This window comes from Bombus vancouverensis, chromosome 12 (assembly GCF_051014615.1).
Source record: "Bombus vancouverensis nearcticus chromosome 12, iyBomVanc1_principal, whole genome shotgun sequence".
Taxonomy (NCBI): domain Eukaryota; kingdom Metazoa; phylum Arthropoda; class Insecta; order Hymenoptera; family Apidae; genus Bombus; species Bombus vancouverensis.
The window spans coordinates 9,145,927-9,163,978 of record NC_134922.1 but is presented as its reverse complement, the minus strand read 5'-3'; the positions used below and the strand labels follow the sequence as shown (position 1 = coordinate 9,163,978).

General features: G+C 37.2%; 2 protein-coding genes across 2 annotated transcripts in view; one reads left to right on the top strand and one right to left on the bottom strand.

Moving 5' to 3' along the window:
- LOC117155545 (uncharacterized) overlaps nucleotides 1–18,052 on the bottom strand; it is a 103,023-nt gene that overhangs the window by 58,869 nt on the left and 26,102 nt on the right. The gene's annotated exons all lie outside the window — the stretch shown is intronic.
- LOC117155204 (uncharacterized) overlaps nucleotides 8,192–18,052 on the top strand; it is a 48,247-nt gene continuing 38,386 nt past the window's right edge. The window contains exon 1 of the mRNA XM_033330926.2: nucleotides 8,192–9,921. Within this exon, the coding sequence (XP_033186817.1) occupies nucleotides 9,819–9,921 (103 nt within the window). The 5' untranslated portion in view covers nucleotides 8,192–9,818. The remainder of the gene's footprint in view (nucleotides 9,922–18,052) is intronic.

The window sequence follows — 18,052 nt, the reverse complement described above, 5'->3', positions numbered from 1 at the left end:
AAGATTTTTTAAATGAGAGATTAGAAACTGATATAAAGCTATACAATAAATATGCTACGTATATAATAATTAACGATCTTAATTATCATATATTTACTTTTTTCGTTATCTTCCCAGAAAACATTTACTTCCAACAGTAGCCACTCGGTTTTTTGTAATCGTGCATGAGTTGAAGAAAAATAACTTAAATACGAAGAATTATAAAGCAAGCTGGTATTGCTGCATGTTGAGTTTTTTCTTAAATTCACGCACGACTGCAAAAGACATAATGAACAGTTCGAAGTAGATATCAACCGACTAAATAGATCTTATGTAAAACATCTGTTTAAAGATCACCGATACACTCTTAAAGAAATACAAATAAATCTATTACACAATCAAATAGACAAATTAAAGATATCTATTTCAACGTCTTTTGAATTTCTGGAGCACAGAATTTCATTATTATTTTTTATTCGTTTGATCTAGAAAGATTTAGATACGAATTGGTGCATGGTAATCTGAGCCTGTTGAATTTCCGCAATTTCATCGTCTGACTATCAGGGAAATTGAGGAGAATTGCGAGTAATGAAACTTAAATGTTCATTAGACTACTTCGACGCTCCTTTCGCAATCTCGTGGATTCTTTATTACGAATTTACGAGTTGCTAGCGAAAGCATCGACAGTAATAAGCGTGCAATCTCCACGTCGAGTGCATCCCACGATAACGATCTAAAAAATACTCGGGAACAATACGGAGAACGTAGGATTCTAGGTCTCGAGAATTTGCTCATAATCCGACTAAAAAGAGGATTGGTCTCGAAGCAAGCTTTTGCAATTCACCGATGAGTCAACGAAAGTAAAAATACATTAGCGAGAGAAGAGGAGCAGTCTTTCTCGTCTTATCGTGAAAACTTTCCTCGGTGGCGCCTTGTCATAGAATGTTACAAAGTCCTCAGATAACCGATGAGATTCCTGACATTTGTCAGTTCTATCTGATCAGTCCAAAAATTTGGAAAGAATTTCCGTCAAGCTAACCGTTCAAATTAGTGACGTATATGGTGCGTCTGTATGTCGCCAATTGGTATCATTCAGTTTTTGAGTGACTCAGAAGGGTTTTGATGAAATGTTATGTAGACTTTGGAGTATTTTTTACTTGAATTTGTATTCTATCTTTTACGCCATGAAGACTATCCTAATGCAATTATCAATATAGTTAAAATTAAATACCCCTTAAGATAAAATAAGCTAACTCGACCGTAATTTGAATCATCGTGGTCGCCTATGATTCAACGATACCAGTTGAGGGCTAATTATCTAAAACTTTATTATTAGATTGTATAATTATTAACGCAACAATTTTTGTTTCTATATTTTTTAATCTTGCAGCTCGCCTTCGGTGTGTATGACACAAAATCAAAATCATATTTCGATAGATACGTATTAAAATATAGATAGTTTATAAATATTCGTTCTTAGTATTCCATTAAATCAGGCAAATCTTGCTACTTTACCAGCATTCTTTTTCTAATTATATAACTTTCATAAATAATGTTACCGCTTATTATATGAAATAACGAAGATATTTTACGTGGCCATTTATGCATTTCCTGAATTATTTCTTTCTTCCATCTTTGCACTCTTCAGATATTCGAAGTTATCGAATTTCCCTACAATTAGATCTATATTTTATTAATACACTTGACACGAGAGACATTAAACCGTCAGAGTGTTACACGCGAATGCAAAACATGAAAATGGACCCTGATCGTTGCAACGTTTCCATTTCCGCCAGTCACGACGCAATATTGGTATTTATCAGTAATAGAAAAAACGGTGGGATTGAAAAAATATCGTTAAAAATATGAAAAATAAGAAACGAAGGAGGGACATTCGGATTTCACGGAAAAGATCAGACGGAGAGCGTGAAGTCTCGTGATTGCTGTCACCGCAGTAGGAACGTTGAAACGTGCGGATCGATAAGAGCTGAGTAAAACGTGCGGTTTTACACAGCGTGAGCCAAGTGTTGGGCAGCTTTTACTTTCACCTTTGAGGAAACGTGCGCCGCTCGTGTTGCGGCAGCCTGTCTTTATGGATCAATTATAATACGTCGATTAATTATTTCGAAATCCGAACCTGACCAGTTCCGCCAATATTGTTTTCCGCTTTACTCATTCGATAGCTTGCATCACTACATTTTTAGTCCCGATTGCTCTTTCCAAGTCTATACAAAATTCTATAATTTCTCCTTTGTCTCTGGATCTGTAATATCAATTATTTTCTATTTTTTAAATCATCCCTTTTATATCAATTTCAAAATGATTATTTCAACGACATAGATGTTTTTAATTTGATTTGATAATGATTTTTATAAAGTGATTAAGCATGGGATTAACGAGAGACATTTTTATGACGCGTAGGTGAAAGAGATTAAGAAAATTCCACAAACAGAATTCATATACGTCCTATCAGCGAGATACACCCCGACAAATGCGCCAAATTTAGACGTCCGCTTAGTAAGTCGTCTGCGCACTCGTTAAGTCGCTCTCGCGACCTTTTTATGTTTCAAATGTTGGAATTTTATATTTCTTATATTAGCAGAAAATTTTGTGAGTCCCGTGTGACTGTAGAAACCGCAGAATTTGGGACATCTGAAGGCTCTTTGTCTTAGCACATTGGCTGCTATTAAGATACAGCCACTACTTCTTAGGATTATCCATATTTATAATGACTCACCAAAGTATTCGAACATTCATCATAGAAAACTTTTATACTGGTTTCTCTCGAATAGGCTATTGTATTTTATAATTTGTTAGAGAAAAATGAATATTAACTCTTCCATAAAGAGGCACACCAATAGACACACTAAGACAACTGTAATGTTCTATTGCAATTCTATCAAAACATTAATTATATTTTTCTATTAACTCTGTTTTTACCTCTTCTGTATGTCCATCTAACTTCAGGTATATTCTTTTAAAAAATTGTGGAATATTTCATTCGCGAAATAGTGAATTACATGAAAAGCAGAAAAATATAAATATGCATATTGAATACTAAAATATTCAAACACCATTCTCCATCAGCTGTGTCCTAATAATATCTATTAAACAATGATTGTTCTAATAATATCTATTGTATCATAATTGTTCTGATATTATCTACTGAATTATAATTTTCATTCTGAGTCATGTACATAGATTAGAGGAGAAAGTTCGATTAAAAAATGGAATATCTAAACTATTCTAACATATTCGATAAATGCTGTACACATTGTGCACAACATGGTTGTACTTACTGTAGCGTGCCCGGTCATCATGGTGTTAACATCACTTTACACTCATGTTTAATTAAGCGGGTTGTGTGGCAACCGTGCATGGTCTGCATGCACGCGTTTACGTTAATCTGCATCTATATCGTGACTCAGGATCCGTCTAGTACTATTTTCTAAACCGATTGCGAGACCCCATATACCTATGTGAAGCCACGGTTTAGGTAGCTGCGGACATTTTGGTCGGTGTATGTCCAGCTTGCGTTTATGCGAATATCGATCAAGGTAGGGTCGGGTTAAGCGCCACGGTAAACTTGGTTCTCATCGACTGAAACGATACTCGAGTCGATTAGAACGTAGTTAGACGCCCGTATCAATTCCCTCCGGATTAATACTCGAATAATCGACGATCGACGAAATCCACTTTCCTATATTGATCAACGTGATACATTCACGAAATGAAAAGGAAATATCTAGTGTACGAGAAATAAACATTTATTGTATTTTTAGTTAAATAATCAGGAACTCAAATCTATACTTGAGCTGTGTTCTTAGAAACTAATGAAAAATTCGGAAACACATTGGTATGGTCGAAAAGGAGAGATCAATTAGTTGGATGCAAATATGGAGATATTTAAAAAATAGCTGATCTGTAACGTTTGGAAACTTTTATTGGAATTTTCAGCCTTGGAAGTAGGAAGTAACTGTACGAGGTTAAATTATATAAATACAATGAATGATCAAGACTTGTTACGTTATACTTTTCACTCAACGATTCTGAACTGCAACAAAACTGCATTAGGTGAGCAGGTGAATCATCGTACAAAGGAAACCAGATGTACTAAGATACATACTATCAACTGTATAGTATACACATATATGTACATGTTTGATTTTTATGAAAAGTTGCTATTCGTATATCTAAACATAAGTTTAAAACAACGCTAATAATTACATTTAAAAAATCATAAATCCCACTACTATTAGTGTCAGGCGAGCTGTACATGTATATACTCTGCAAGAAAATACGAGTCAATCGTATGGAATTGACGTTGACGATCCATTAACTCAACTGAACATCAAACAACTCCAAATTCACCTATTTTCCCATTTCGTTCTCTACCAAAGTTATCGTTACCAAGACTCTTTCGATCTGAGAAGCCCCAACAGGGGGAGCTCAATTTTATTTCAAGCCACGGAACGTTCATTTCTACAGCGTTAAGAATCGGAACAGCAAGACGTCGCATGTGCGAGCTACGCGTCTGATATTTTTGGCGCCGTCTCTTTTCCCTTTTTCTCTTTCCTCCTCTGACTCTCGCTTTGGGCAGTCGTTTCATCGCAGCAGCCGCATTTTTTCCGCTCGATGCACGTCGGATAAAAATATCTTCTTTTTTCTATCCTTTTTGTTCCTTAACATCATTATTCGTATTGGTTCACGAGGTGTCACGATTGGACGATGGCCACGAGCCTCAATATACTCCGTGTCTCTTTGTGCGACCGTAAATATGCGACGAGAATACTGATATCGAGTCGCAGGGGACATTCGAGAGGTCTCAATCGCTGGGCACCATTGTCGATACAATGCAACCTCGATATGGATCGGTGCATTGTCCAATTACGTCTGACGTGCTCGGTTGCATTGCCGATCGATAATGTTAAAACGAATATCGAGAATATTTCGTTAAAAAAGGAACGAGATACAACTGTTACTAACGATATTTTTCAAGATATACATCCCTCACATAGAGTAGACCGAATAAAAAATTAAATATTTAAAATGTATCGTAGTTACTAACAGAAGTATCGGTTATTCGATAAAACATTTATCGTACATAGCGCTACAAATGTCATTCATTTGTTTTTATACCACAAGACTAAACACGTTAAAAACCTATAAAATCTACTTGAGAAAAGCTTCCCGAAAAAATTACTTCCCGAGGCTACTGTAAATAAATAATAGAATGTTGTGGGAAAAAACAGTACAAAAATGCTGAATGCTTCAACCCCAATTTACCCTACAATCTTTTTTCATTCTCTTTGGATTGTTGATTTTATTACAGAATATAAATTCACAAATTTATGTTTCTCTCGAATATGTATGTCTTAATGCGCAGAGAAAATAGAAGAAGAAGTTTGATCTGCATATAATTTCTAATCTCACGAGATGTGAATCGATACCAGTCCGATTCACCTTATTTTTTCACCTGGCCATATTGTGGTAACCCTCGGCGAAGTAATTTCGTCTTCCTCTTCGGTCCCTCTGATCCGTTTTTCCTCGGTGACAATAGCACGTTACTAATATGTCGTCGCCACAATTCCGCTGCGAGGCAGGACATATGACATTTTTCGGAGTTTATAGTATTCGAGCCGGGAAGATAGTAAAAGCGATACCTGGAGCATGCATCCCTACTAGGGATGGTACCCTATGTACCCTTTTTTTGGGGGGTGACTTTGCTTAGTGGACGACCGAATATTTTTCTGTGACTTTCATATCCTACTGGTAGCTCTACGTTTGTTCTTATTTATAGAAACGTAACGTTTGAAGTGTGAATTTCATATTCGACTCGTTAGTCTGAAATTTCTCTTATTTATAAATATAAAATTAATATTGTTAATTAATTAAAATTAATATTATTTATAAATATAAAATCAACGTTCGAGGCATGAAGATTTTTCTTCATATTCGACTCGTTGTATATTTTTTCATTTATAATTCAAATAATGCTTGAAGCATGAAGCATCTTCCGTTACTTTCATATTCGTTTCATCGCTGTAGGATTATTTTTATTTCGAAGAAAGTAATAATCCACAGCACGAAAATTGTAATAAAATAGAAATGAAATGTAAATATAAATACAGTAAAAGAATTCTAATGTATCAGATACATATATGTACATACTATTCATAGATTGAAATACATCTAAGAGATGAGTCAAATAATCATCGTAAACGCATCTCCAATTTCCCAACTTTCCATTAGAATTCAATATTTGCAACGTCAAGTTGACGCATGTTTGCGTCCATTCCTTATCTAGCTTCACCAATAAAGTGAGGGTGATGAGGGTGTGACTCAGCTCCTTCCTTCCATCGATATCCGGTGTTCCGTGTCGTTTTGCACGTAATTAGACGGAACTTCAATGGGGCCCGTTCGCAGGTAGCCCGCGCGAGCCAACGAGTGAAAGTATGTCACCGTATTTTTCGTTTTTCACGTGTTACTCGCAGACGGTGGTCTTGAGACGTTTTGACGTCATGCGTTCCCGCCGATAGCCATTTCCGCGGGCCATTCACTTGACGTCCAAGTACACTTCGGTTTAACAAGATCCAGATAGAAGCCTACCGGGTAGAGATCTATAATATTTATCCAACGTGAAGAACGATGAAGTTGTAGGTACGGGAATAATGCTCGTTCGAAAAATAGGAAAACATACGTGTCCGATCAAATGGAAACGAGAAGATCAGACAGAGGGTTATTACCAAAGGGTGAATTATGATCGTAAAAGAAACTATGGTGTGAAAATAAACTGCCACGAGTCACATTTTAACCATTGAGATATCACGAGCTCGGAGTAACAACGAAAATTCGTGGTTTTACTCGCTCGAGAGATAGAGAAGAATACGTGTTCGATCGAATAGAAATAAGAAGATCAAACGTGGGTTTACTAAAGGGGTGAATTGTGGTTCTAATGGTTTAAATACGAATTTGCACGAGTGAAAATTCATGATCTTATTGGCATCCTTTCAACAAAAGTTCGTGGTTCTACTGGCTTAAAAAATAGAACAGAGTGCGTGTTCGATCGAATGGAAATAAGAAGATTAAATGTAGGTTTACTAAGGGGGTGAATTGTGACTCTAATGGTGTAAGAATAAACTTCCAAGAGTCAAATTTCAGCTGTCGAAATATTACGACTTTATCACTATTGTTTCACTAAAAACGCGCCAATGGTTTCATTATCTCGTATCACTATCGACATTATCGTCCGATAAGAATGACGTTTTGCCGCACACCAAACCAATCCAACGTTTCTGGACCATTAATATTTTCTTTTCGCCATCCACATTACCAATATCGTAAATCTTAGCATACGATATGAAGGATGGAAGAAGTTGAAGATTAGTGCATTACATCTATTCCCTAAGGATTTCAGAAACATATCGAAAATGTACAGTTTGTTTAAAAAATAACAGGATTGTCAATATATGTATTTTAATCACGGTGGATGTTTATGCATACTATGAAATTACGATTCAAATAAATATGTACGAAATGCACAAATAATACACAAAGATTTACACGACACTTAAAGTACTCATTGTAATATTTAAAGGACGAAACAAATCTCATTCCTTTAGTTTTGTTCATAAAAATGTAAATTTGCGTACATGCACGTAGTTTACTCATCATACTTGTAAAAATCGTTCTTTTATTCAACATCGACACAACTCTAGAAATGGCCAACGTATGAATAGATTTCGGATTTTAATAATATTATTCCTTTTCGCCATTCATATTTCAGCTGCTCAAAAGTCATAGATATCGACTAACGCCATAAATCCATACATTTTTCAGGAAACTGCTTCCAATAAACAAACTCGTGCAAGTGAAGAAATTCCTTCAGAAATTCGACGCTACGTGTATAATTGGACACGTATTTGGCAAGTAAAATCGAGAAACTTGCAAAAGACAGAGTCGATGATCGAATTCAAAGAGACTCGTTTAACAATTTCATACGTGTTATCGTATTATCGCATGAGTGAAAGAGGAAAGTTGAAAAATTAGCGTGCCACTCCTATCCTCGAGGGATGCGTGTAAACAGAACGAAGAACGACAGAGGGTTGGTTCTGAAAGGGGGAGAAAGAGAAACCAACGATGGCGATGGAAGGGGAACACGAGGCAGTCGAGCTCGATGCACTCGGCCGTCTATTTAGTCGTTGGTCGTGCGCGCGCCATGCTGGATCGACAACGATCGTTTTTACGTTGCTATTGCGACCAAATGTGTCCGTGTTTTCCTCATCGACGCGTTAATTAAACAGCCTCCTGGCTCGTGAACGATCGTTGACAACGCCGGGGGGTTGGGGGGGAAACTCGGCGAGAAAATCGGATTAATCAGACCATATATTCCTCCGTTTTTGCAACTACGTACAGAACATTGCGACTGTGATGGAAATCGCGAGTGTCGTTGAAACTAGCCTCGATTCGATGGAAACGTACGTAACTGGTTGTCAAGCGAAAAACCTAGTGTTGTGAAACGAAGACTGTTCTACGAAATATCGTCGCAACAAGGAATTATTATACTAAAGTATACGCGTACATATTACTAAAATTTCGGTGCCAGTTGAGTCCAAGGTTTCTGCGTTCAACTGTACTGAAACTGTGAAGATTCTGTAATTAAACCGAAGTTTGTATTTAAGCTATAATTAAGATCCGTGGAATTAAAAAGTGTTAGCAATTGGCCCGAACTAGAATCAGAGATTGTAAAATTATATCTGAATTGAAGCTTCTGTTATCAAGGAGACGGTGAACCAAAGTTGTAGGCCTTTAAAATCGAAGGTTCTAAAATTAGATTTAAATTAAAGCGTTTAAAAAGTCGGCGAACCAAAGGCGAGTCGTTCATCTTAAAATTGAGGATTCTGAAATTAAATCACAACCAACGTTTCTGTTATTGAAAAATCCGCTGGCCGAAAGAGTTGACCTTAAAACTGAAGGCTCCATCACGCAACTAGACTACAGTTTTCGGAGTTGAGAAATCAGCAGACCGAGGGAGTTGACCGGCGATACTTGTTAACTCGGTTTCGAAGGCGAACGCGCCGGCTTGATAAGCGTTATCTGGCTGCAATAATTGCAGGCTGTGTATTACGGTCGGCCATTGTCGTCGAACGTGGAGGCTCCGTTGAGGCGAAAGCTGCTGACCGTGTGTGTCAACAGGTGATACGATCGCGAGAGACAAAAGGTCGAGAGAGTGGGACGTTATCAATCGAACAGGAGTTTGAATGAAAGGGAAAGAGTGCGTAGCGAGCTCACATGAAACGAGAGAATAGAATCAAAAAGAGGCTGAATCGATCGTACAGTGCGTTGTAGCGTTTGGTCACGCGATAAGGTGAAGCTTCGCGTGCGCCGCGAGAAACTAGATAGAGTGATAAGGCCGAAAGAGAGTGGAAAAGGAGTCTGGCGCCTCGTTCCTTCCTCGCTAAAGTGACACGTCGCCTTGGCCAATAAAACGACAGACGGTCTAAACTGAACGGAATCGGCAGCTGCTCTCCCGGTGTGCGCCTCGTACGTTGGCCCCGTCCGCTTTAATTTCAGATCCAGTCAGACCTAGCATTAAATCCTCGGTCGAGTATCCAGTGAAAAAAGTGATCAGCAAATAACAAGAATCTTTTTTGGGGGCCTTCCAATTGCTTTTCCTCTTTTTTTATTTTGGTTCGTTTGAGAAAAAGGAAGTTGGTGTTGTTTTTTTCTTTTTTATCTTGGATATACGAGTTAATAGTGAAACGAAGATCGAAAATATCGTGGACGATGACTGGACGAAACTGATCGAAAGGGGAGAAAGAAACAGAGGATTCGTCAAGATGATGATGGCACCGCAGGTCGTGGGTGTCTTGTTGAAGAAACCGGGACAGCAGAACCACCCACGTTTTCCACCGTTGGACCCACAGGAAACGAAAATCAGAGGTTAGTTTCTTCGTAACGGATCTGCTTTGTATCTTATCTAGTCTCGACTGTGTTTAATTAATAATATCAAGGAAGTCCTGCGTGATAAACGAGTTTCGCCTTGAGAATAAACGTTTTTAGGGATCGTTGAACTCCTCCTGGGGTTAGGTTGAAGATTTCGCGTGGAATTTAATTATTGGAGATACGAGGCAAGCGTGTTCGGTTGAGTTTAAATTGGTTTGAATGTGACTCTAATGGCGTTAGTTGGGCTGGAAGTAGTTGTTTACCAGTCGATTGGATGCGCGGAAACGTAAACTCACCATTCACCACCGGCCTTCTATGCTCGATCCTCATTATATTATCGATGTTATGATTCATTGGGCCGTGTTGTTACAACATTCATCTTATCGGGCCATAACTCGAGGCGCTGTTTCGAATGAAAGTGAATGTTCAACCGTTCCCTGAAACACGCGGGTTTCGCTCATCGGATCTATCGATTTTCTGGATAAACCTCGTATCGAAAGAAACCTGGTGTTTTACGTATCTCGCTGATTAATAGCGTGTGGAATGATTTAGCGTGATATTCTGACGATTTATCATGCGATAACGGTGAAATACGTTTATTAGCCGTTCTAGCGCTCTGAATCTATATATTGGTTTTGAAAAATTGCTTATCTTGTACTAGAAACTCTTGTATTTGCAGATAATATTGTTTATGTATCTTGTGATTATCAAATGCTTGGTTTATTATTTTCCTATCGTCAATGATTTGTTACGTGTAATCCGTTACATAATCAGTTACATAAATATATTTAATATCGTGCAAAATATGATATGCGATTTTTAATGTCTGTAACAAATCAGCTGAATGATATGAATTGTCGCATTTGGATCTTCAAACGATTCCAAGTAAATCCAATTCAGAGAAGGAAGATTTTAATCAACAATAAAAAGATTAATATTCATGAATCTTTTCAAAATAACGTGGAAACACCGTGACGAAAGTAGAAAGATCTTAATCAACAATAAAAGGGTTAATATTCATGAATATTTCCCAAATAACGTAGGAACGTTATTATAAAAGAAAAAAGATTTTAATCAACAATAGATGGGTTAATATTCATGAATTTTATCCAAATAATATATAAAAGTCGTGACGAAAAGAAAAAGATTTCAATCGAAACTAAAATGATTAACAATCGCGAATTCTTTCAAAATAACGAAGAAACGTGGAAGAAGAAGAAAGATAGATAACAATATCAAAATAGTTAACATTCAGGAAGTCTTTTTACGTAACATAGAAACGTCGTGACGTAGAAGTAGAAAAATTTCAACTAATATTGAAGTGTTAATATTTGCGAATTTTCAAACAACGTAGAAACACCACGAGGAAAGTAGGAAGATCTCGATCAAAATCAAAAGGAATAATATTAATGTTCACCACTTCTTTACGTTTAATATTGCAATTAATATTCAGGAATTCTTTTCAAATAACATGGCAACGTCATGTCGAAAGAAGAAACATTTTAATCGACATTGGAAAGATTAACATTTAGAAATTCTTTTCAAATAACGTAGAAAAGTCACGAAGAGGGTAGAAAAATTCCAACTAACGTTAAAAGGATTAATATTCGCGAAATCATTTCAAATATCACGAAAATGCCGTAACTGGAGAAGAAAGGTTTCAACCCACGTCAAAAGAATTAATACTCCACGAATCTTTTGCAAATATGTAACATAGAAATATCGCACTGAATATAACGGAAGAACACGAGCCGTTCACCAAGCGCCGCCATTCCTTCACTTGTCTTAGCATAATAAAAAAAAGCGTATCACGAAATTCTTGCGGTCCCCCGGGCGACTAGTATGGTCGGCTTTTTCCGCAACGGAAACTCGCAACCTCTCACGATTCGATTGACAATTCGTGCTCCGTAATCCGGTATCTGGGCTACCGTGGTAACGGGATACTTTTACGCGGTTATCCACTCTGGGGAACATGAAAACTGGCTGTCTAGCGTCGGCTTCCACTACGAGAAGCTTCTCGTTCCTTTTTCTCCGCATATGAGCTCTACGATCCGAGGGATCGTGGCCCTGACACCGTCCATGATTTAATGTCAGGGTTGACGACACCCGAGGAAATTTCACCGGCTTCGATGACAGAATTTATACGAACCTTTAATCACCGTGGATCGATCGAGGTCGAACGAAATTCTGGAAACTCTTCGTCTCCTCAACGGATTTTCTTCGTTTTTAAGCACATTCCGCGTAAAAATACGGCTGAATTTCATTTTGCGGCACACCAAGTTTCTGATCTGTCTTAGTAACATATGGTAGGTAGTTTATGACGAGTAGGATCCGAATATGGTTATTTCAGTAGTTAGGCATCTGAAAGTTTAGAGCAGATGCTTCGGATGAAATTTATGTTGAATTTTATTCCATTCTTTTCGTCATATCATTTTAATTCTATCAATACATGTACGTGTATAACACGCATTACGAATGATATTGCAGTTGCTAGTCATAATTCCACTTTTCGCAACGATTTCCAATTAATCTTGTTTATAGGTAGATGACAAATAATATAGTATCTGTTTTGTAACGTTTTATCTAATCTATATCATCCGATTTCAAATATCAATCACGATATGTGGCTTAATGAACGATATCCCGAGTTCTAAAAGATATCGCTTGGAAAAATCGGTAAGAATACCTGGAAAGTTCTTCGTTGAGTATCGCGTAGGTTCAGGGTTGAGATAAAAGTGGGAGGATCGCGCGAAAGCTTGTTGCGCCGTGTGGCTAATTGTGACTGACAAGTGGAGTACCTAAATTCCATCGTTTACGGCAGGTCAAGAAACAGTAAAAGGAAAGCAGGTGAGTCTATCAACGTATCCGTACTGGTTTTGACGCCGCCACACTGAATTTCTACCTGCCTTCCTCCCCCTGTACGACCAATTATCAAACACCCTTTCTCTTCTAACGGAAACTTCTCCAATTTTTAGCTCCTTACTTGTTCTATTTACAAACTATGTTCTGACTTTTCGAAATGAAAGGTGTCAAATAGCACTGTTCACAGAAACGAATTTATAATAAATGTGTAATATTAGCTTCCATGGAGGCAAATCTCAAACTTCAGGACCATATAACACTCATCAAAAGAAGTAAGAATCTTTTAATAAACGTGGATCCACATATCATTATAATTATTTGACATCTTCATCGACGAATTATTTATTTACGAATAGCATATGATAAGGAAACATCAGCTGGTCATGCACAATTTTCTACGCAATGATGTGGCTATCAGTTCCTTCTTCGTATGTTATCCTTTGACAACTTGCGTTGGGATTATCATCAGTTCTTTGTAGAACTCTTTTTCCTAACTGAAATCTAAAAATTCGACCTGCTTCCCATGTTCCACAGTTTAGAAAATTACCCTTCAATATTGTATCTCTTAATCGTTGACATATGGCAGTGAACGAATTTATGATCGGCTGTCTGCAGTGCAAAAAACATTATTCACGCAATAAAAAGATTCTTCTCTTATGATATTACAGACTCATCTTGGAAATGTTTTATAAAACCAATGACATATGGAGACATATTTATCAAGACTTTTGCTTCTGACGAGTACCACATGGTCCTCAACTTTGGCTGCAACTCTTCGAAGCATCCCGTATATCCCAATAACTTTTGTAGCATTACCGTTACAAAAAGATAGTGGTCTCGATTTTTTACTTTCACAAAGAATACTTTTCCCGGCAGCGTCGACTTTTCCCCGGACACGGCCGACGCAACAAATTCGGCACTTAATCGTGCAGAAACGGAGTTAATCGAAGGGAAAGTTTCTTTATACGCGAATGCGAGATCTTAGGGCATTACGTTACGCTAATTTTCCAAATTCTCGATGAATTTTCGAGCCGACCAGGTTCGAACGAACCGTGTATAGATGTTGCAGAAGGGGAGTTTGAATCCCTTGCATTTCATTTTTCGAAGCATCTTCAGTTCCTCTCTTCGGTTCCCCTCGAAGGATTTTTCGCGAAACGCGAGTCCTGACATAAAGGAGCGTTCTTTGTAGTGCAGAGGGGCTTTGCAATTCTTGTAAATAGCCAATGGGTCCCCTTAAAGAACCCCACGGAACTCGCACGAGTGTCCGCAAATGGTGACACACGTTTCACACTTCGAGGTCCGCGTGTGCGAGCCGGGAAACAGGATCTCCGGATTTTTTAGGCTGTACGCAAGTGGCTGTTGCCTTGCCGTAAATAAATTGTCGCTCATGAAATATCCGACCAATGGTCGAGGTGAAATAAATTTGCAACTCAATGACACGGCCTCCACGATAACGTCCACGTTGACAAGAGACACGACTGGGACGTTTCTCCTCGAATTTCGCGATCCTTTCGGACGTGTATGCTTCGGTATGATGGTTCAATTTCTTATCGACCTTGAATTCGAAAGACGAAACTCTTCTCCTTCGAGTTTGATAAATTTAAGGATTTTTTTGAAAATTTCATCGTATGATATGACCGTCAAATAACTTTTGACTTTCAACACGTTATGTAAATGTGCAAATGTAGAAAACTTAAGTGTGTTTTTATTCACGATCACACTTTCATATCTATCTCGAATTCGAGAGGCTGTTCCTTCGAATCTGATAATTTTCACGATCTTCAAATTCTATTCATCGTTTCGGACCATTTATAACAACGTTTAAGAACTTTTGACTGTCATTACGTTTTAAATGACAGATATTACTGGAGACATACGTATGTTTCCTTTTTAGGGTAATATTATAATCCTGTGAGCAGATTTATGTTCTTAATAAATCTGATGAATTTTTGTTGGTTTCAGTCTTCTGACTATGCCAGTGTAGCATTTATTTAACGAAAAATTTATGTGAGATTCAACTGTCGTATTGTGCATCTTCGTGACTCATGTAATTTCTTCCTGTTCAGGGAAGATGTTCAATGCCTTACGAATTTCCTCACTTCTGACGCATAAGAACGGATCTATGATCGTGCGAATTATTTTACCAACCAAAATTCCCACTTTTTTATATACGTCTGGCTGCTATTCTTTAAAATTGGATTGTGTAGATTTGAAACCATATTCATTATAAATAGAGATGTTAAATAGTCGATATTCAATTAATAGTATAATAGTAGTTTTAGACTAATAGTACAATATAAATAGAGTGAGAATAATATCGAATATCCTTTGTCTGGAGGAAGACTCGAATATGTCATTTAAGGAAGTCAGAATTGGTATTTGCGAGTAGAATGTACTGTATCGTAATTCCCGTTGCGTCGCGAGGACGCCAGCTTGTGCACGCTATTGAAATTTAGGTCACAGCGTCGAATTAAGCACGGTTCACAAGTGCCATTGACGAAAACCCGCTACGACCAGGGATTAAGATGTATACACGAAGATAATGTTTAATCCCCATTCGTCGAGTTTCTTCGAATGTCCGCGAATCCTTTCATGAACTCAATTCTATCCTCCTGTGAGAAGTTTACCCCGGTTGATACGTTTACGAGAATTAATTCCTTAAGCTTCTCTCGTTGAAGGAAAATGGAGGACCTTTATGGAACAAGAAACCATTGGGAAATCCTTTAACGACGAACAAAAAGAAAGATGTAGTACGTTTTCTACTATTCAAACGTCATGATATATAATAATTGAAATTCATAACCACAGTTCCTTTGGATGAATTGAAATTCATAACAAAAGCTTCCTCCACACTTGTCATTTTTGTTCGATACATTTCCATTTTTTTATTGGTATATTCATCATATTACACAATTGCCACGAATATATCCGTTCTTGCAGTAACTCGCAAAAAATATTGCAATATTTTCTAGAAATCTTTTATGAATATTACCAAACACAATTAAACAATATTAGTAATGTAATGAGACTCGACTATTATACTGATAAACATAAGTTTGATTCGACACAAGTGTGATAAAAGTTATCTGAACTAGAAAAGTATATGAGGCTACGAGAAACGTATTTAATTGAACCAGGAAATTATGGAATCTTGATAAATGATTTTATAGAATCAGCCAATTTTCATTCGACATGTTTCATTCATCGTGAGATAAAATATAGGTAATTTTTGATAATATTAATTCCAGCATATTGCGAGTCTTCTGACAACTGGAGTACGTCATTATCTAAAAAGTCAAGAAAACGAGGATTGTTCTTGTTACGAGCTCCTCTATTTTCCTAATAAAATTTTATTCATGACGTACAATACCATCAAAAGTAATTGCATATATACCTTTATTTCTCAGTGAAGCAATTTCTTATCCGGTTCTACATTTCATTGCCATAATACCACATTGTCATTCCATATCAAAGTATTACTAATGATATGAAATTTAACATACTTGGTCCTAAATTAAGTAACAAATTAAGTAACAAACAGCATGGTATGCAAACCTCTTTTGTAGCCACTGCAAATGAACGCGGGTGTAAATAAAAAGGACACGGAGGTGATCGTGCAAATGACACGGCGAACGATGCGAAGAGGATCGACTGCAAATCGCGAGGAACGACACCGTGACTTAGGTTCGTCGATCGAATCGAATCTCGGCCACGAAAGACGCGCGTTCTGCCTTTCACTAAATGCTCGACCGTCTTCTTTTACACGTATTCGGGATTCAAATAGTCGACCCGGTCGTGCCATTTACCATTCGAGGTTCTCTATATCATTGCGCTGTCCGTAGAGCGTTCCTCATTGTGCGTATCCAAACACACGTCCCGCGAGGAAAACAATGAGATTAAACTTGGACTGATTTATTCGCTGAAGGAAGAGTAAAATTATCTCTTGTGTAATATTTCATTTTATACTCTTAATCTGGCTGCGATCTTGGAATTTTTATATTTTAATCTTGTCCTTATTTCGACAAACGAAAAATTGCGTTCTACCTTGAGATATTTGTTAACGTTGGAAAAATAGAATTGGTTGAAAATGACCGAAAAAATGCGGCGTTAGATTGCAAACGTGGGTCGTTCATGTGTGTTGCGATCTTTCGATGGATAATCTAAAGATAGTCTAAAGAAAATTTTAAAAAATTCTTATGAAGTCTTCGAAAATACTAAGTTAAAATTATCATCAATTTTTTAAAAAACAATTGAAATACATTATATGGTAAACAGTATGAAATAAAACACGTAAATAAAAATTCATATTTACACTCCAAGGCTTAAATAAGATAGTATAATATAGTTACAGATATAGCTTAAAATTTTCTCCTCGAATAGTAGAAACTGCGGTGGTACTCAAATTGAACCATGTGAACAGCGCTTAAACGCGCGGCGCAGATTGAAAATGTTTGTAAAGTCGTGGAAAACGGGGGCAGAGGAAGTGGAACGATTCCTCTTGCGGTGTTATTCGTAGGTAAACAGGTGTTTCAGAGGAACGTGGGCGCCGCTATGGTGGGCGATTTCAATAATTCACTTTCATCTGTTTCCGAGCTTACCTAAAGAAAGGAGAACGATGCCTGATTTTAGAAATAAATCTAACATAAAAAAAATCTCGAATTTCTACAATTTTTTGGAAATTTTATTTTCCTTCTAAATCTTAAAATATACATATATATATTTTTTAATTTATGGGTTTTATTTCAGTCCTATTTCACTAACTGTGTTCACAAAAATATAAATTTGCATAAAAATTCGTAGCCTACTCATCACGCTAATATATAAAGATACATGTCACAAAATATGAACATTGAATGTTTGTAGCTGGTTATACACTTGTAAGAGCGTATATCAAAATTTGTTTCTTTCGTTTGAAAATATATAACACAGTACATAAAAATTGAAAGGATGATTCTATATAATATGAAAGTGTATTGCAATGTTTTCTCTGTTTTGATATATTCGTTCTCGAGCAAAGCACTGCAAAACTCTTTCCTCGTTGCTTCATTAATATTAAAGCAGCGGTTAGATTGGAAGATCGCTCCAGTTACGAGAGAATAATTAAAACAGCAGGCGTGGCGAAGTTGATCTCCTTCGGTTACTCGACTTAGGCAGGTTTGCAAGTGATCATTTTCGATAATCGTCGATCACTCGGTAAAGCAATCGATCGAGGCTCCACGAGTCTTGAAGCGTAGAATTGACGTCTTCCGTGATTTCTCGCGCAAAG